This window comes from Acomys minous, assembly GCF_964271855.1.
Source record: "Acomys minous genome assembly, chromosome: 12".
NCBI classification, from domain to species: Eukaryota; Metazoa; Chordata; class Mammalia; order Rodentia; family Muridae; genus Acomys; species Acomys minous.
The window spans coordinates 72,359,811-72,380,394 of NC_140493.1; the positions used below are offsets into that span (position 1 = coordinate 72,359,811).

Here is a 20,584-nt window from a genome sequence, read left to right on the forward strand (position 1 = left end):
AATTGTCTTCTGTCATATACCATCTGATGAGCCCACTGTTTTGCCATGTAGCAAACCCATGGCCACTCAGGTGACCTTAATTAAACTCAGTGGATCACTAAATAAGAAAATGTGAAACATGTGAAAAGGACTTGTAGGAAGTAGTAGGGATAGCAGGGAAATAAGAGAGGTGAAGGTTGACAGTAGTCAGAAATAGACAACATGTGTATGAAATTGTCAAAAATAATAATAAGCTAACATAATGTGAATAAATAATTTTTGTTAAGAAAAAATGGACCGAATATACACACAGAGACACATATCTCAAAAGGGGATGTTTTAGAGTAGTCTACAGGTAGTGGTCTGGATAGTCTGACAGTGGTTGTCTCCTGACAGAAGGGCCAAGAACCCAGTAGTTCAGTTCATGAGACTAGATGTCTCAGCAGTCTTAATACGATGCTAGAGTCCCAGAGCATTCCTATAAAGCCACTGGTCGTCAGTGTATGTTGGAATACAGAAGAAGTAGCAACAAGAGACACCCTTAAAGATCTGCTGCACTCAAGACGTGACCTTCCTTACCTCTGTTGTGGAGAAGCAATCCAGTCAGTCACCCTCCTAATACTGCTATTCCTTTTTTTTAGCCTGTTGGTTTAAGGGCACCAGAAGCCCAAAGTGGCCAGGAGGAAGTCTGAGCTTCCAGTTCACTGAGTGGAATATATGTTGTGTCTGGGGCAGAAGTGCTCCCTCTTCTGGAACAAAAGCTACTAAGCTAACAAATTGCTTCTGGTTGTGCTCATAGATAGGAACTGAGAGAAATGCATTTGCTACATCTATAGCTGAGTACCATGTACCAGGAGGTGTGCTAATCTATTCAAGTTAGGGCATCATATCTGGTGCAGAAGCTGCAGTTCAGTCACTACTTGATTAGGTTTTGATTGTCAACTGTCATTCTCTATGATTCATTTGTCTTTTTTGCTGGCTAATTAGTAGAGTTAAAGGGAAATGTGGCAGCCACCATCCCTGCATCTTTTAAGTCTTTGATGGTGGCACTGATTCCTCCAGGGATGCAGTATAGTGTCTGGGTCACTATTTTCCCTGGCAGAGGCAAATCCAATCTCTTCCATAATAGCCCCCAGTCTCCAGGCCAGGGAACCAATATGGGAATTCTGCCAACTCCTGAGTATATCTATATATTCTGGAACTCAGGAAATAACCACAGGATGAGTTTGGGAGCCCCCTGTGAAGTGGACTTAGGCCAAAATTCCACTAACTACCTGACACTCATAATCCACTACTTTAACTGGAGGGCCACGGTGCTATTTAATACCTCTTGGAACCAGTGTAAGTTTAAAACCACTATCCAGTAAGCCCTGTAAGGTCTAATTGTTTCCTTTTTTTCAAGGACACTTTAACCTTTGTAAAAGGTCATAGATCCCTCTGGGAAAGAATGGGAGAAAGGGTAAAGGTAAAACTTTTAGCTATTTTAACAAGGTCCTCAGAGGGGCCTGGCCTTCTCATCATTCAAGGGTTTCGGGTCTGCAAACTGGCTCAAGTCTCAAAATCGGTTCATAAACTGAGATGCCCTGCTACTGTGCAATGTAGCCTTTCTTTTGCTTATTTGAGAATATTCCTGCTTATACAGATGTAAAAACAATTAAAACAAAAACACATAGTAAACTTGCTATCTAATTTATTTCTGGAAACATTATTAGCCAGTACAAAAAGATCCATAGCAGTCATATCATCTTATTGCTCATTACAGTAAATAGTCTCATCTTGCCTTTGGCAGTTCAATGCTGATACCTGGCCCCTCCTACTCTGAGGCCCAATTAAGCCCATCTCATTTAACTTTGTGAATTGAGCCACAGTGTCTCCAACCCTGAGGTCTGGCACAAGGAAAAGAGCAGTGACAAAGCTCTTCAGATTGCTTGTGGCCCTCTTAACATTTTGTGTTCTACAGGATTATTGAAGAGGATGTCTTCTGGGCCTTCCCATTGTGGAGGATTAGGTTTCACACACTGTACCTACATTGCAGTTTCACTGAGCTCTAAAATCTTTTCAGCAACACTAAATCAAGAGACACTTGGTATCGCCAGCTCCTTTCCAATAGACAGACTATGGCAAGTGCTTCAGCCAACCAGTCAAGCTTTTGATACCTTTTAAAAACTGTGAGAACTTAGTTATTAAACTTAGAACATTTACTCTTGGACCCATATCTCAGCCTGATCAGTTTTATGTTTTTTTCACCCTTAACAATCCATTCCCATAAATACTACCTAGACTTCTGCTTGAATGAGTTCACAAACCCATTAAAGTTGTAGCACATTTTCTTGTGAATTTCACCTCTAGGAGCTGCTTAGCCTTACTTCTAGTTACAGTTTAGAGGCAACTCTTGGTGGGCACCGAGCGGCATCAGGATTGTCTTGCTTGACACTTCTCTTTCAGGGAAAGTCACTCCTAGTTTGTGGACAGTGAAATATTAATATCCCCAAGTAAAGGTGCAGAAAGAAATACTGCAAGGGGTGAGGGTGAGGATGCATCCTCCACTAAGAGTGGGGAGATTACTTCCTCAGGTGAGACAGCCTCTTTAGAACATGAGGGTTCAAAGTCCTCAGCCTCATTAGGGTCCTTCTACACTTCTCCATCTCAAGTTACAGGATCCCACTCCTTACCGGTCAGTGCCTCTGGGCGCTAGTATTAGTGAAGGACTTACCTTAGCAGCAGGAGGGATGCCCTGGCTCGCAGGAGTGAAGAAGGCAAGCAGGCAAAAAGCGAAAGGAGTCTTCTTCCATGTCCTTTTTTGTAGGCTGTCAGCAGAAGGTGTGGCCCACTCAGGCTGCCCCTTCCCACCTTAAATGACTCTGTTAAGAAAACCCTTGACAGGTGTGCCCAACTACGTGGGTTTTAGATGATCCCAGAAGAAGTCAAGTTGACAACTGAGATTAGCCGTCATACTACCTAAGTATCTGATAGAGCTGTCAAAACTGTGCATTGGAGAAAAGCTGCCCTCTTTAGGGAGTGTTGCTGGGAAGACTGGGTTTCTACATGTATCTCTCTCACCGTGCAACAATAAATTCAGCACATCAAAACCTTAATGTAAGAAGCCAACATAGGTAAACATTTCACAATGTGGGCATAGACTTTTCTGAAAAGGACTACAGCATAGAAAACAATACCAAGATAGAGTTACATGAAATAAAAGCTCCAACTGCCTCTGACATGAGCTCTGGTGTCCCCCAATTTGATCACTTCCCCCTTGGTGGGAAGGCCCAGTGGCACACAGAGGAAGAGGAAGCAGGCTATCCAGATGAGACCTGATAGGCTGTGGTCATGTGGTGGTGGTGATGGTGGGGGTGGCGGGAAGGTCCCTTCTGTCAGAGGTCTAGGGAAGGAGAGTAGGGCCGAAGAGGGAGGCAGGGTAGGAATGGGAAGATACAGGTGAGGGGATGACAATCAGGGTATAATCTGAATAAATTATAATTAAAAAAAGGAAAAAATGCACACATACACAAAAGCTCCAATCATTAGAATGAAGAGGCCATTTACAGACTTTGGAAGAAGAAATTGCATTGATACCTAGGATAGATAAGTAAATGTTAAAATTAAACAAACTCTAGAGTCAGTCTATAGATAGGCTTATGAACTGAATAGATAATCCCTAACAGGAAGAGTACAAATGACCAATAGATACTTAGAAGGAGTGCTCAACGTTCTTAAACATGGGGGAAATGCAAGTTAAAACCGCTTGAGATTCTGCCTCACCTCAGTTGGAATGGCTGTCAAAGGACAACTGCTGGTGAGGATGTGGGCGGGGCAAGAGAAACCCTTAATAGCTGCTTTTGAGAATGTAAATTTGAATAGCCACTGTGGAGGTTAGTGTGAAGGGTCCATCATAAAACTAGTAGTAATAGACTGTATGACCTAGATATACCACAATAATGTATATCAACAAATTCTCGAGCATCCATTTTTACTACCACACTATTCACAGTGCCTAAGAAATGGAATCAGCCTGAATGTCCATCAAGAGAAAAATCTATCCAGAAAGTGTGGTACAGTGAGTGGCTGCAGCAGTGCATTTGTGTGGCAGAGTGTGGGGAAAGTTTCAAAGGACAGTGGGAAGGCCAAGTTACTTTCTTGCTCCTATAAAGCTGGGCTGTGTGGTTTCCTGTGGTCCACACCCACAGACACTGGTGACTCTCACTGTGAGCCATGTGTAGGTGGGTACCACCACTGCTGCTGTGCACAGTGCTGTGATTGCAGAGTCCCTCACAGCCAAAGCATTAGAGTTGGCAATTAATGCCTCCAAAGGTCTCACAAGGAAGTGTGTCACTTGCAGCTTATAGACCTGGATTCACGTATTAAGGCTATCATAGTTGGGGGTAGTTTGATCTTTTACATCCCCAAATCTCAGATGGCAAAGGAAGGTCCAGCAGAAAACTGCCTTAGAGTGTTATTTTAACCAGCCTACTTTCTTCCCATTGTTACATAACCGGAACAGAAGGTAGCAATGAGAACATGTGGAATTTAAAAACTGTTAAATGGAAAAGTGTGGATAATTACTGTAGCCATGATGGAAGAACGTTTGTATGTTCTTTGACTCAGAGTTTGGTTAACAGTTGTGTATTGATTGGCCAGACTTCTACTTTATGTTTTTATTTTTAAAAAATTGATGAGCTTTAAAAAAAACAAAAAACAAAATAAAACAGTAAAGTGCTATATATATAGACATAATGGAATTTTATGCAGCCGAGAAGAAAAATCCAGTCATGACATTTACAGGAACACAGTTGGAACTGGAATTCATTATGTCAAGTTAAATAAACGTGGTTCAGACAAACAAGTCGTGCTTTCTTCCTATATGGAACTTAGATTTAAAGGTGTGTGTGTGTGTGTGTGTGTGTGTGTGTGTGTGTGTGTGTGTTAGAGACTACAAAGTGGATCATGAGGGAGTGGAAAAGATCTTAAGAGAAGGATAAACAGAGAGGGTAATGGAGTGCGTGCAATATGAAGGCAGAAGAGTGGGCTGCTGGTTGGGAAGAAAGGGAGGCAGCTAGGAGGAAGCAGGCTACACCGGGAGGGCGGAGCGGGGACAGTGGTGGAGAACAACATGTAAGGACACATGTTTATGAAATGTGGTAATGATACTCCTCTGTTTTTTACACGATAACTTAGAAATTAATTAAAAGGATTCAAAGGTAAAGCGTAACCTATTTTAAGTATTCAGATTAGCAGAAGTAAAGCTGCCCCTCTAGTCAGTGGTGGCCAGGATGTAGTAGGTCATCAGTGTGCTGCTCACTGGACACCGTTTTTAAAAAGCAGCTCTTTAGATTTCAGAATCCTCAGAGAGGATTGCCTACACCTTGAAGAAAAAGATAGTGTAAAAAAAGCTTTATATAAGTGCAAGTATTTATCAGTGCTACTCATAATACTGGAATATTAGAAATTAGTTAGATGTACAACTGAAAAACATTTAAGTAGCCAGAGTCTTTCCCTCGCCACTCCCCCCACACCCGCCCCCAAGACATGGTTTCTTGGACTCACTTGGTAAACCAGGCTGACCTCGAACTCACAGTGATCCTCCTGTTTCTGCCTCCCTGAGTGCTGGGATTAAAGACGTGGGCCACTACACTCAGCTGTGTCTTTTTTTTTTTTTTTTTTTTTTAAGTTTTGTTATGTGTGTACATACATATACAGTGTCCTCAGAGACCAGAAGAGGGCTTTGGATCCTCTGAAGCTCAGGTTATAATGGTTGTGGGTAGGTGCTGGGAACTGAGCTTTGGTCCTCTGAACAGTAGCCAGTGCTCTTGACTACTGACTACTCTTGACTACTTTATTTTCTATTTGTTTGTTTGTTTATTTGGGGGGGGGCGCAGGGCCTCTCTTTGTAGCTCTAGCTGTCCTGGAATGAGCTCTGTAAACCAGGCTGTCTCCTCGAACTCACAAAGATCCACCTGCTTCTGCCTTCCTAGTGCTAGCATTGAAAGTGTTGCCACCATGACTGGCTTCTATTTTTTTTAATAGACTTAAAAAATAAGATTTATTATTTTTATTTTATGTATATGGGTGTTTTGCCTGCTTATGTCTGTGTACCATGTGGACGCCTGGTGCCTGCAGAGGCTAGAAGAGGGTGCCTGATTGCTTGAACTGGTATTAAGCCTAGATCCTCTGGTAGAGTCAAGTGCTCGTAGCCACTAAGCTATCTCTCCAGCCCCATGCCTTATAGTTTTATTTTCTTTTTTTGTAAATCAGCTAAAAAAAAAAAATAGAGCAAAGGGAAAACTTGATGTTCAAGGCATTTTTGCTTTTTATTTACTTTTGTCTCTATCGATGCAACTCATGAGATTGGGGTTTATATTTATTTTTTACTGTTAAATTGCTTATTAATGCTGAAGCAAAGTAGTTATTATTTTGTAGTACTTCTGAATTATATTTGCATTAAATAATTGAGAGTTAATAAAACACAAATTTTCCCTCCAGAAACAGCATTTAAATTTAAAGCCCTGAAGAAGGTCGCACAACTAGCAGTTATAAATAGCCTAGAAAAGGTAAGCTTCACCTTCTTGGGTATTCAAATTTTGGTTTTGGTTCTGAATTTTGTTGTTTTTAATATCTTGAATATAAGAAAGTCAGGACGTGTATGGTAGTTCCATAATGGGAAGAATGCATTATAGTATTTTCATGAAGAAACTTTAGATTCTGTGCTGTTTAATATACTGGAAATATTGACTGCTCTCTTATAAAAACACATATTTTGTTAATTCATAGGCCTTTTGGAACTGGGTAGAAAACTATCCGGATGAATTTACAAAGCTGTACCAAATTCCGCAGACTGATATGGCTGGTAAGCTAAGAGTTATGTGGGATGGGGCAGGGTGAGGGGTAGGCGTGGCACTTCATTAAATTCTCAAAGGTAAACATGCTGCTTTTCAGATTACTCTGTGGTTTTTCTGTCTTCTCTTGTCAGTTGTTGCCAAATAGGAATTAGGATTTTCTCTCCTATTTCTGTATTATTTCCAGTTCCCCTTTGAGCAAATAGGTATAATGAAATTCTAGACTTGCATGTCACTGTGTGTGTGTGTGTGTGTGTGTGTGTGTGTGTGTGTGTGTGTGTGTGTGTGTTGGTGTTCTAGGACTTTATATTTAGGTAGGTATATTTAAAGAGGAAATACTATTTTTACTTTTGAATAAGAATTTTTGGGACATACCTATATAGCAGAGACTGCAGACCCCTGGGGAGCTGGCAATTCTTTTTGTGAAGCTGTCAATCTTTTGTTACTTTGGTAAGACCCTAATAGTGTGACAAAATACAAAGCCGTTCTAAAATGTGGACTTTCTAGGATGGGTCAAGATAGTCCTTCTCACACATTCTTTTAAAACTGTGGTCTTTGGGGTTTTTGATAATTCTGGATTTTAATTTAATGCCAAAGATTTTCTTACCTAATAACATCATTTAATGTTTGTATTTTTCATATAGAGTGTGCAGAAAAGCTGTTTGACTTGGTGGATGGTTTTGCTGAAAGCACCAAACGTAAAGCGGCAGTTTGGCCACTACAAATCATTCTCCTTATTTTGTGTCCAGAGATAATCCAGGATATATCCAAGGATGTGGTTGATGAGAACAACATAAATAAGGTGAGGAGGGCAGAAATGAACTTCTGTCATTTCCTGATTGATAGGAGGCAGTTTGTTTTCTCAAGGTGTGCATTTTAGTTAAAGCCGTTCTAGGTCAAACAGTTGGCTGGCTTTGGCAGACATGTGTTCATATGTTATTTTATTTGAAAGAAGGATAAATAATACATTTAGTGACCAAAGTGCTCTGAACTCTTTTCTTCCTTTCTTTTTTTAGATTTATTTATTCATTTAATGTATGACTACTCTATGTGCATGCACACCTGTGTTCCAGAAGAGGGCATCAGATCACATTATATAGGTGGTTGTAAGCCACCGTGTGGTTGCTGGGAATTGAACTCAGGACCTTTGGAAGAACAGTCAGTGCTCTTAAGTGCTCAGCCATCTCTCCAGCCCCTTGAACTCTTGGTTTTAATGCCGAGATATTAAACCAGATAATTTCTATAACTTAAACTTGTGCTTTACTTTATTTACCATTAAAATATATTTAGAAATTTTAAATTTCACTTTATATTTGTGTATGAATTAAATTTGGCTGGCTATCTGCAAATAAATTGCATGGTTGACAATGCATTTTCTAAGGCTTTAGCACAGTGACTTGAGAAAATGTACATTGAATACGTTTTTTTCATTATGAAACATAACCTAATGTTTAATTTTTGCAAAATTAATAATATAAATTTGGAAGCTTCAATCTTTTCTATGGGTTGAGATACCCTAATTAGACAAAAATCAGTTAAAAAATTGTCAGGTCTTGGTGATTCCAAGTTTTTCTTCGCCTTTTGCTTAATACCATTAATGTGAAAAGCAGGGATTTGAGAGATAGTTATTTATTGGTTAGGAGCTCTCTCTGCTCTTCCAGAGTACCCGGGTTTAGTTTTCAGCAGCTATGTTAGGCAGTTAACAATCTCGTGACTCCAGCACCAAGGGATTCTTTTTTGGCCTCTGTTGGCACTCACATGCATACACATGCCATTTACTCACTCACACATACATATACACAGATAAGTAATAAAAACAAATTTCTAAAAGGACTAATAAGGGCATTTATTTGTTTGTTTATTTATTTATTTATTTATTCATTTATCTCTCTCTTTCTCCTTTTTTTTTTTAAAGACACAACCTCATCTCAACATATTGCTCTGACTTGACCGCCCTGGGACTCTGTGGACCAGGCTGGTCTCCAACTCACAGAAATCTACCTGCCTCTGCCTTTTAGTGCTTTGATTAGTTGCTTGCACCACTATACCTGCCTTTCACCCTCAGTTTTAAGCTGGCTAGTTACAGTTATTTCTAGACCTAGACTATATATCAATGTGCACTTAAAATGACACATTGATCACAAGGTCTCTTGTGTTTATTGCTGTGTCTAGCTTTTTTTCTTTCCTCTGAGACAGGGTTTCTCTGTGTAGCCTTGGCTGTCCTGGACTCGCTTTGTAGTCCAGGCTGGCCTTGAACTCACAGAGATCTGCCAGCCTTTGTCTCCTGAGTGCTGGGATTAAAGGTGTGTGCTGCCATGCTTGGCTTCTATGTAGGTTTTGTCTTTGAAATTTTTCCATTTAAAATTTTTTTTTAAAAAGTTTTTCGTCATAAAATTCTCTGGTCAGTTAAGAGCACTTGTTGGTCTTTGAGAAGACCAGAGTTCCCAGCACCCACATGGCATCTTACAACCACCTGTAACTTTAGTTTCTGAGGCCTGACACCTTCTTTTGATCTCCGAAGGCACCAGGCATACACATGGTGAGGTACATGCAAGCAAAACACTTATACACATAAAATAATCTGAATGGAAAAATTTAAAGCGCTACTTGATTTGGCTTGCTGTTTCTTGTCGTGAGATTGGTCTGTGTTTGTTTGCCTTTGGAATCAAGATAACTGCTAGCTTCAGAGACCTGAGTAGGATTTTCTTCCCCATGTTTTTGGTATGAATTGTTCTTGAAAGTGTGATCCTCCTGCCTCAGCTTCCGAAGTGTCTGGAACTTACAAGTATGAGCTGCCAAGTATAGCACTGTGCTGGCCTCACATGTTGAATTAGGAAGTATTTCTTTCTCTTTAATTTTTAAATTTTTTTGGAAGTATTTGAGAAGGATTGGTGCTAATTTTTAAAATGTTTAGTAGAATTTACAAAATGAAAATACATGATTCTAGATTTTTCTTTGTTGAGAAGTCTTTTACTGATTTAATGTTCTTAATAGTTATATCTCTGTCCATGCTATCCGTTGCTTCATGGCTTAGTTTTGTTGGACCATCTACTTCTTATTCTATTTAGTGATACACATTTTTAAAATAATATCTTGTAGTCCTATTTTTCAAAATCTATCATGCCACCACATTTAATTTTTACTTTGGGAATTGCAGTCTGCATCTACACACAAGCACTCTGTCTGTATGCTGTGTGTGGTGTGTGCACACGTGTGTTGGCTGACACAGATTCATGGTTGCCTGCTCATCACTCTCATCCTTATGTCTTTGAGCCAGGTTCTCTCACTGGAGTTAGTCAGCGAGCCCTCACTAGCTTTCTTGGCTCCATCCCCCAGTGGCACTTGAGTTACAGGAATGGCGCTGTGCAGCTCTTAAGCCCAACTCCCTTTGCTTGCACAGCAAGCACTTCTACCATCTCTCTAGCCCGCCACCCCCCTCAAATCTACCAAAAGAATAAATTTTGTTGACCTTTCAGTCAACGTTTGGTTTTGTTGTTTTTCTCTACTGCTTGTACATAGTTGGTTACATTGATCTTTACTCTAATATTTATTATTCCTGCCTATGTGCTACTTCTGAGTGTAGGTGGCTCTTCTTTTTCTAGTCCTGGGAGTTACTAATTTGAGAGCTTTCTTGGTTTTCATGTATTTGAGTTTCACTCAGCTCTGCACTTGCTTTGATGTGTTACACTGCTTAGGCTGAAGGCATTTCTGATTCCTTTTCCTGATAATTTTTTTCCTTAATTCACTATTTGCTTATGACTATTGAGTTTTTACATATTTGTGAATTTTCTTTTCCATACGCTTCTGGTTTGGAATTGGCATGTTGTTGAATGTTAACCTCTTTCATCTTACTAAGAATTGCTTAGTGACCTTATGTGTTTCATTTTGGAAATACGTACCATGAACACTTAAGAACATGTAATTTTCTGGTATTAGGTAAACTTAGCTTTTAAAATGTTACACAGATTTGAAGATATATGTGAGGATGAGGTCTGTGATTTTCATTTAGCAGAAAGACTAAGGTAAGAAATTTGTGATACAAAGACGGATTGAGATTATAGAAATTGACATTTGTATGTGCTGGAGAGATGGCTCAGGTTTAAGATCTCTTGCTGCTCTCGCAGAGTGCCCAGGTTTGTGCTCTCGTATCCTTACTGGGTTGTTTACAGCTGCCTGTAACTCAAGTTCCAGACTTAGGAAACAAACACAAACAAGCAGGCACATAAACATACACGTAAACTAAAACAAATCTTTTTAATAAGACAGATTTTTTTCATTTTTCATTATTTATTTTATTTTATTTAGTTTTTTTGAAACAGGGTTTCTTTGTATGTATAGCTTTTCCTGTCCTGGACTTGCTTTGTAGATCTGGCTGGCCTCGAACTCAAAGAGATTGGCCTACTTATACCTCCTAAGTGCGGGGATTAAAGGTGTGTGCCACCACTGCTTGGCTTTTGTTTGTTTGTTTGTTTGTTTATTTATTTATTTATAATTTTAAAATGTGATGTATATGTGTGCGATTGATTGTTCCCACAGAGGCATAAGATCCTCTAGAGCTAGAGTTACAGGCAGTTCTGAGCTAGAAACTGAATTCTGGTTTGCTTGAAGAGTAGTAAGTGCTCTTAACCACTGAAGTGCTCATGGACTTTTAATTTTTATTTCTTGTGTTGGGTGCTGCTTTTAAAAATGGAAACATACAAGGACAAAGGCCTGACACACTGGGAGATACACATGCAGTTGATTCTATCTTCTTTGTTTGGATGGTCAGGTCTGATTTCTTAGTGATCTTAATAAGGTCTCTGTAAGCATTTGAGCCAGTTCTGAACAGTTCGGTAAGCATCACAAAAGCAGCACAGAGGTGACTGGACAGCTTCACTAGACATTGTCATCAGCAGAGAGGTCTTCAATGTCATTTTAATTTTGCATGAACTGTCTTTTCATTAGCTGCCAAGTCCATCAAGATCCAGGTGCTGCCTCCATCCTTGTTAAGGTCTATGTAGGGCCCTGAGCCCTTAAGAAACATCTTGTAGCTGGGCGGTGGTGGTGCACGCCTTTAATCCCAGTACTAGGGAGGCAGAGGCAGGTGGATTGCAGTGAGTTTGAGGCCAGCCTGGTCTACAAAGCGAGTCCAGGACAGCCAAGGCTACACAGAGAAACCCTGTTTCAAAAACAAAACAAAACAAAACAACAGCAAACCCAAAAAACAAAACAACAAAAAAAGAAATATCTTGTTTACAGCTTGCTTGATCTATAGCCTGTGGCAAAGCTGGCTTAAAAAATATTTCTAGGGCTGGAGAGATGGCTCAGCAGTTAAGAGCACTGGCTGATCTTCTAGAGGTCCTGAGTTCAATTCCCAGCAACCACATGGTGTCTCACAACCATCTATAATGTGATCTAATGCCCCCTTCTGGACAGCAGGTATACATGCAGATAGAGCATTCATATACATAAAATAAATCTTAAAATTTTTTTTCTAGAAATAAAATTTAGTGCAGCAGAATACCCTGGGGTATATTATTTAGAAGGCTGGAGGTTGAATATGCTCTAGAGTAGTAGAAAAGAATGAAACAGTTTGACATATACCACAACCAAGGAAGTCTTATAGTTAAGCCTCAGAAATAACACGGAAAGGAAGACATGATCAGTACTGAGTTCAAATATATAGGAAGGAATTCTTTTATCCTTATAGTAAGTCAACAGAGAAAGTAGAGAAAAGTGTTTTGTGTGTGGGTTTTTTTTTTTTTAACTTGAGAAAGATTAGGTGATGACTCCTTAAATAGGAAACGAAAGCCAAATAAAAAACATTCTTTTTTATAATTTGAAATTTTAGGGATTGCTAATTTGATACTTTGTTAGACAAATCTACAATAGTACAAACTAGATGCATTGTCTTCCTATGTTTGATTTCTGCAGAAGCTGTTTCTGGACAGTTTACGAAAAGCACTGGCTGGCCACGGAGGCAGCAGGCAGCTGACAGAGAGTGCTGCCATTGCTTGTGTCAAGCTGTGTAAAGCGAGCACTTACATCAACTGGGAGGACAACTCTGTCATTTTCCTACTGGTTCAGTCCATGGTGGTGGATCTTAAGGTAACATGCTGTTCTTGTCCTTGTGTAGACTCTAAGGAAATTAGGTGCATACACTTCTAGTCTAAGTATTCTGTGAAAAATAATTGCTAACTCTAACTTTTGAGTTAACTTGGATCAGAAGTTCAGAGGACCTGCTTATGTTGTTACTGGGCTTCTTGGTGCAGACTGAGAACATGAAGAGTCATGCTCAGTCAGGTTTCTTAACATGTACATGCTTGGGTCTTAATGTAGAAATTTGGCTTGAGAGGACTCGTGTGGTATAGTAAGTCTTATGTGAGATTTATAGGCCATAGTACCCAGTATTTTGTGCTTTTTCCGGCAACTAGGATTTACCATACTTGATGTGGATAATGTTGATTATGTTTATGTACCTTGCTAAAGAAATACTTCGTGACTATTTAAAGGCCATTGTTTTCTATTGGGATTTTTATAGAACCTGCTTTTTAATCCAAGTAAACCATTCTCTAGAGGCAGTCAGCCTGCAGATGTGGACCTCATGATTGACTGTCTTGTCTCTTGCTTTCGGATAAGCCCTCATAACAACCAACACTTTAAGGCAAGAAAATTGTTTTATACAACCATGTTTATTGATGTGGTTATTGTTATAAAATGCAGAAGCTATAAAGATGAATAGGCGCACTTTTATTAGTATTTCTTTTCCTAAAAAACAGATTTATTTATTTTTATTTCAAGTTTTGCCTGCATGTATGTCTGTGCACCATGTATATGCTTGGTGCCTTAAAGGCCAGACTAGGCCATCATATCTGCTGGCACTGTAGTTACTGTGAGCTTCTGTGTGGGTGCTGGAAACTGAACCTAGGACCTCTGCAAGAGCAGCCAGTGATCTTAACCCTTGAGAAACATTTCTAGCCTCAGTATCACTTAGTATTCCATATTGATGTCAATTTTAAGGCCTTAAACTTATTTTATTGAAAATAACTTACTTTTACCGTTCTGTCTTTTTTGTCTTAACGAATTCTTCCTCGGCAGATATGCCTGGCTCAGAACTCACCTTCTACATTTCACTATGTATTGGTGAACTCACTCCACCGCATCATCACCAATGTAAGTGTAAAAGGTATAGCTGTATTACTAAAAAATAATTTTTCTTTCTTTTTTGATTTGGGTTATATATTTTTTCCCTTTTAAAGAAAGATGCTGGTTTTAGCAATAATTCTGAAGTTAGATGTTTATATAAAACAGGAAGCTTCTCTAAGGTGATTATACCAGCATTCGGTATACAGCTGTAGGTTTTATGTTTGGTCTTGACCTTAGGCTTTTATTGAGAGGGATGAAGTTAAAATCTTTTGGAAAGAGTAAACCTAAGAAATTTCCTTTCAAGTTCAAAACCTGTTGAGAGCAATACCACTGAAAATATAATCAAGTGCTTTCCTAACAAAGCATTTGATACGTTTTGACTTACTTTCTTACCATTTAAGTTCAGAATAATCATAGTGTAGGCAAGTATGGGAGATTTACAAATAGTGAGATCTTATTTGATGGTACCTTTAAATTCTCCTTAATTAGAATAAAATACTAACATGTTAAAAGACATAGTCACAAGATACAAAAGCATACCAGAAGAAAACAGCCGAATTCATTAAAGAGGTATTGGTGATACGAGTGTACGACGTGAAAAGAAGACAGTGAAACCTCACTAGATGTGGACTGTAGATTTTTAAAACTTCTGCTCCTTTTATGAACAGTTGTGTTCGAATGCTCTTTGATTTTATTTTTCATAGATGTGCTTTTATACATTGACAGATATGTTACATTTATGAGGAACTTACTCACTTTGTTCCTGCTTTTCTCCAGTAAGGTCTTTGATTATTGATACCTTGGTATATTTGTCCTAGTTATAATTAAATTGCATCTTAGGACTCTTGCAAATTAAAAATAATCTCCACTCTTTCTTTTATCTTGAGTATATTGAATTAAACCAAACTACCCTTTTTTAAAAGCTATTTTGCAAGAAAAAATAACTGCTAATAAAGTCACTTAGTGACACATTCATTTTGCTTTATGGAGTCCAACAGCATTTTAGGATGATAGTTCTCTGTTTTCATCCTGTTTAGTGCCTCACAGGACATCTGTTATTTTGGTGCTTAGTTCATGAAATGGCAACTGTGGTATACTTTCTGCATAGGGAACAACTAAGTGCTTGGGGAACAATACTGCCCTCAGTTGAATATCTCTGACTTAAATTATAGGTAGAAGTTATGTGAAACTTGATTAGTACCAGAGAGGATGGCATAATGAATCTGAGTGTAGATAAAACATGTTTATATAAAAAAGCTATATATTTGCCATGTAATGACTCAGGCCACTGTATCATTGACGTAGGCCATTGACTCATTCCAAGGTTTAGTTTTAAAGTTAAAACAACAACAACAAAAAATTATTTTCCTACTCCACAAGTTTATATGTAATTCAAAAATATCACTCCCCCTTTGATTAAAAATAAAAAGTATTAGAAGTATTCCACTTATTAATTGGATACATTTATATAAATGGTTAGATTTTAATAAATCCAAGTTTATAGTCTTTGAATATTCTGTGACTAGTTACTTTAATTGTGAACTATTTTTGTCTATAATTGAATACATAGAGCACTTTCAAGCATGGACTCGGCACTGCTGTAAGTGGCTGAGCTGCTCCTTTCTGGGTTTCAAGCATGCCTGGAGTGTTAGTTCCTGCATGCCTCAACGTGCCTGGTGAAAGAGTGTGCACCCCTCTCTAAGGAGTGCTGCATGTATGAAGGCAGAGTGTGTCTGCATCGGGGACATTTGTGTATATAAAGCACCCATACTGACTAATCTTTAAATACATCAACGTCTGTTCAGTGGAATAGCTTGTAAACAACTTAATGGCGATGTGTCTTCTTGTTTGTCTGTTTTTTGAGACACGGTCTCAGCCATGTAGTTTTAGATGGCCTAGAACTCACTGTGTAGACCAGGCAGCCTTATACTCACAGAGGTCCACCTACTTCCTGAGTGCTGGCATTAAAGGACTGGGCCGCCATACGGGGCTTCCAAAGTGACTTTCAGGTTATACTTTAGTTTTATCTCGTCCTTAGAAATTGCTTGGTAAATTGTATCTTATGAGAGTCCACTCTCTCCCCTGGCTCGAGGCTAACAAATACTAACTCTAAAGTACTTTTAAGTGTTAAGGACTTTTTAGAACAGTTATATGCAGATTCATGTGACTGAGTATTACAGAGTTTCACTGGAAATTTTTAGTAGGGAAAATGTTTATATTTTCAGGACATATGAGTTCTTTCCTAGATTCGTAAAATCTAGATTAATAAATCTTAACTTTATTTGTATATACTTTCTTTTTAAATGATTTGGTTCAGTGTATCTCCTGTGCTCTACTTCTCCATGTTTCTTAAGCCAGTTTACAGGTTTCATAATTATTATGTTCTCCTAAAAGATGATAGTTACATTATTTTCAGTGGGTCTATGTAGAGTTAGAAATGTTTAGAGTTTTACTCTGCTTCTTGAGGTAGCTTCATACATAATTTATAAGTACTGCTTTTATTTTTAAAGCATTTCAGTTTCCTGTAGAAATTATTAAGTTTATTCAATATTTAAATTTTAATGAAGTGTAAATTTTTTATCAGTTTCTAAAACAGTATTTATTCTGTCACTTTTTGAAAATGATGTGTACCAAGAAATAAACTATAGTTTTAAGATCTATGTTACATACTTCATCTGTATAGGCTTTTTAAAAGTTAAATTAGATGTGGAGCTAGGAAATTAAAACACATATGCAAGTGAACATGTGTCAGTTGGGATAGTAATTCATTGTATATTTTTTTCTTATAGCAGTTTATTGTAGTTTGCTTCTTAATAGTTCATATTTTGAAGATAATCTCTACCAAGAGGTGGTTAGAGAAATATTTTCAGGGTTTGTGAAAATCATTTAAATAATCTTGAGATAAATGATTTGCTTATTAGTATTTTTAAATAAAAATTATTAATAAGGGGAGATGTCTATTTAATTGACTGGTTTCAGAATGGATACTTTTAGTAACTGATCGAAATACTTTTTTTAAAAAAAACTGACTCAATGATGTCTAACTTTAGTGCCTAATTATTCCAAAATGTGTCCTTTACTTTGAAATAAAATTTTATGAAAAAATTTATAAAATTATTAAATATTAAGCCTGAAAGTTTATATATAGTATGTACATATGACTGAGGTACAGTTTAAAAGATACCAAAAATGATTACATAGTAAGGTGGTAGCTTACAGTTGTAGTTCCTGTGAAGCAGGAGAATCACAGGTTCTAGACCAGTTTGGATAACATAGTGAATTCCAGCAAGATCCTGTGGTGAAAACAAACAGAGGAAAACTCCAACCAAAGCTGAAAACAGTAACCCTTCCCTGCAATAATTGTGTAAGATGTTACAGGGGATAGTTATCTATTTAGTTTATTGATTTCCGGAAGTTTTTGTGCATTGTGTTGGAAGTAGTAGGGACTCTTTTTTAATCATTCAGCTTTTTGTTACTTTAAGGTGATTAACAAAACATGGGAATCTGGTTGCATTGATTGACTTGGGCGGATCATTGCCCAAGAGAGAAATCTGTTACATAACTGGAGTGCTTAGTGTTGTCAACTGTACAAAATCTGAAGATGAGCCTTTGAGCTTGTCGGTGAAGGGTTATCTTGGTTATGTTAATTCAGGTAGGAAGGCACATTCCCGAGGCAGTGGAGGAGAGAAGGAAGGCCGGGCACTAGCACACATGTGTTCATCACTGCTCTCCGCTCCTGTTGATGGGTTTCATGTCACTGGCTCTTGGGCTCCTGGAACTGTGAGCCAACTCCCTTCAGTGGCTTTTGTCAGAGGATTTAATCTCAACAACATGAAAAGCAATGGACACAGTAAACTATGTTAGTTTGTAAAATTAGCTAAATTAAATAACTGAGAGATAATATAATCATAATGCCATAGCATTTATATTTTTAATTAATGAATGAATTTTTAATGTGTATGGTGTTTTTGCCTGCTGTATGTCTGTGCACTGCGTATGTTTGGTGCTGCAGAGGCCAGAAGAGGGTGTTGGATCCCCTGGAAGTGCAGTTAAAAATATTTGTGAGCTGCCATGTGGGTGCTGGGAATTGAATCAGGGTTCTCTGTGAGAGCAGCTGGTATTCCTAACTGCTGAACTATTCTGAGTTCCAAGTTTATTTTTTTGAGATGAAATCTTGCTGTGTAGCCCAAGCTGTCCTTGAACTGCCTCTTGCCCTAGCCTCCCTTGTGTCAGGATTAAAAGATGTGCACCACTCTGCCTGCCTTAATTTCCTGAAAATAAGAGTTTGTAATTCAGAGTACTGGGGGTTGTGAATGAGAACTCAAGTGTTAAGACTAGCTTGGTTTTGAATTAAAAACAAATAAACTGACAGGGATGTGTGAAGCTGTTGAATCACTTGTATTTACTATATGAATATATTTTTATTCTGTCAGATTTCTAACTAGAGTATTACAAATAGAAAATTTATATTTTAAGCATATTGGTTTCATGTATGAGTAGTGAAAGTTTATCTAGTCATTTTTCTATAAACTGATAAATAAACTTTAGTGGTTTTCCTACAGTTAATCATTTTTTGAAGCATTTAAAATTGAATATATTAATTAAATTTAAAGAAGAGGTTATTAAAGATACACTTAAATAAAACAGGTGTTATTAATTAGCTAGGCAGGCTAAACAAAAATAGGAAAATATCTATATAAAATAATTATTTTAAAAACCCTTAGCTAGGTCTGGGGATATAGCCCAGGGGTAGATACTTGCTTAACATACACAAGCCCCAACATCCTGGCTTTAATCTCCAGCATTGTAAAGAATAAAAATACTTAGCTGGGAACTGATGTCTGTGTTTATGGTGACCATTTAGTTGTCCATGTGTTGTACCATCTGCTTATCAATTTAAAGATTATTGATTTACTAATGGCTTTATTTCATTTACTAATTTCATGTTGTTAGTTATTGTCGTTTGTAAGCACTTATCTAATGATTTTACATAGTCTTTCAACATTGTGTTGAGCCACTAATCTCATGGAAAGCTGTGATGATAGCATTCTTACCTGGTGAAAATACATAATATATGCATGTGTTTCTGAAATGTGGTAAATACTAAACTTTTTAAAAAGACAAAGATTGGCTAAAGAATTTTGCAAACATTTTGTTTTTAAATTGACTATGACGTTGCTGAGAAAGGGCAGCCTCATTTGCACATGCTCATTATTACATTTTAAAATACATTTCTAGTTAGTCTTTGACGTAAAGACATCATTTGAAGACTTTGAAAATCATGCTGTGTGTTTGCATGGTCTTAGAAAGTTTCTCACAAAAGAATAAAAGCTAGAACTACAGTGGTAAACGAATGTACAGCTCATGTGATTTTGTACTCTGTTCTCTCGTTTTTTCTCTTTAGTCTGCGTTGGATTGGTGGCCTAAGATTGATGCTGTATATTGTCACTCAGTTGAACTTCGAAATATGTTTGGTGAAACACTTCATAAAGCAGTGCAAGGCTGTGGAGCACACCCAGCAATACGAATGGCACCAGTAAGAAACCATGGGTTTTGAATTCCACCGGTGTCGTGCGTTTTCGGTGTCTTCATCTTATTCCTGATGTTTAGAGGGTTGCCTGGGCCCCTCCTTTCCTATGAATGCCGTATCGCAATACCATTGTTGCCCAGTTAACAATATTTGTTTTTCATTATTTCTGTTAGTTGAACTTAATTTTCTTAAAGAAAAAATTCCAGAAAATGCTGTTAACATTTTAGTGAATGTCACCCTTCTTCTTCTATTTTCAGTTTAACTTTTTCTTACTCGGGTATTTTGATTGGTTTCTCACTTTCAAGGATGAGCGGTGGAACCAGAGCCCTGGGTCAGAGTGAATAGCGCACAGAAATTAGAAGCAGAGTAAAACAGCTTTTAGTAAAAGATACCGATGTTTTAATAAATATGGTCATTTATCAAAACTTGAGCAAAAATTGATAGGCACTTCGACATTGATGTTTATTTAAACCTAACAAGGCATACTTTGAAATTGTGTTTCATGATATTGGTTTATATAGAATTTAAAGCTCATAGAAAGTGAGTTTCTACAGCTAATGATAGGATTGTGTCCGTGATTTCTTTACTTATATGTAGGAAGAGCATTTACATGGCAACTCTTGACATTGATTGGTGGTGCTTTGTCTTCTGCTTATTTTCTATTCTTATTGGCTGCTGTCGCTCACATGGTCAGATGCCAACCAGTCACTGTTTTGCATGGCAGTGGGCTTCTGTGGCTGTAAGTATATATGACCCATTGTAACTGCCTCAGAAAAGTCCTTTATTTCTTTGACTTTTCTGTGTATAGTTACTATTATAGTCACATCATGTCATTTCAAATGAAAATGTAGCATGTCTTCACCTATTGATTTTATCTAACATATTATCCACCTTGCACTTTAATTTGACCAGCTTCCTCTCTGGCATGCTTCTCTTTCCAAGATCTTAATGGACAGTGTACAAAATATACAAAATTCTTTGTTTTAAATAGTTAGGTTCACTCCTATCCAGCTGTCAGCAGTTTCTGAAGATTCAAAGATTATACCAGATGTTCAAATGAGGAAGTTTTTTTATACAAGGACTTTTGACTTTATTTATCCTGAAAATAATAGCTGAA

General features: G+C 37.8%; 1 protein-coding gene across 8 annotated transcripts in view; it reads left to right on the top strand.

Moving 5' to 3' along the window:
• The window catches only part of NF1 (neurofibromin 1), a 250,177-nt gene that overhangs the window by 66,269 nt on the left and 163,324 nt on the right, over positions 1–20,584 (top strand). For 4 of the 8 annotated variants that reach the window (XM_084750408.1, XM_084750415.1, XM_084750412.1 and 1 more), the window contains exons 6-14: positions 6,460–6,527; positions 6,748–6,823; positions 7,457–7,614; positions 12,726–12,899; positions 13,333–13,455; positions 13,890–13,964; positions 15,508–15,537; positions 19,342–19,473; positions 20,162–20,206. In XM_084750408.1, coding sequence (XP_084606534.1) covers positions 6,460–6,527; positions 6,748–6,823; positions 7,457–7,614; positions 12,726–12,899; positions 13,333–13,455; positions 13,890–13,964; positions 15,508–15,537; positions 19,342–19,473; positions 20,162–20,206 — 881 coding nt within the window. The remainder of the gene's footprint in view (positions 1–6,459; positions 6,528–6,747; positions 6,824–7,456; positions 7,615–12,725; positions 12,900–13,332; positions 13,456–13,889; positions 13,965–15,507; positions 15,538–19,341; positions 19,474–20,161; positions 20,207–20,584) is intronic. The other 4 variants (XM_084750413.1, XM_084750414.1, XM_084750411.1 and 1 more) reach the window with 3 other exon arrangements.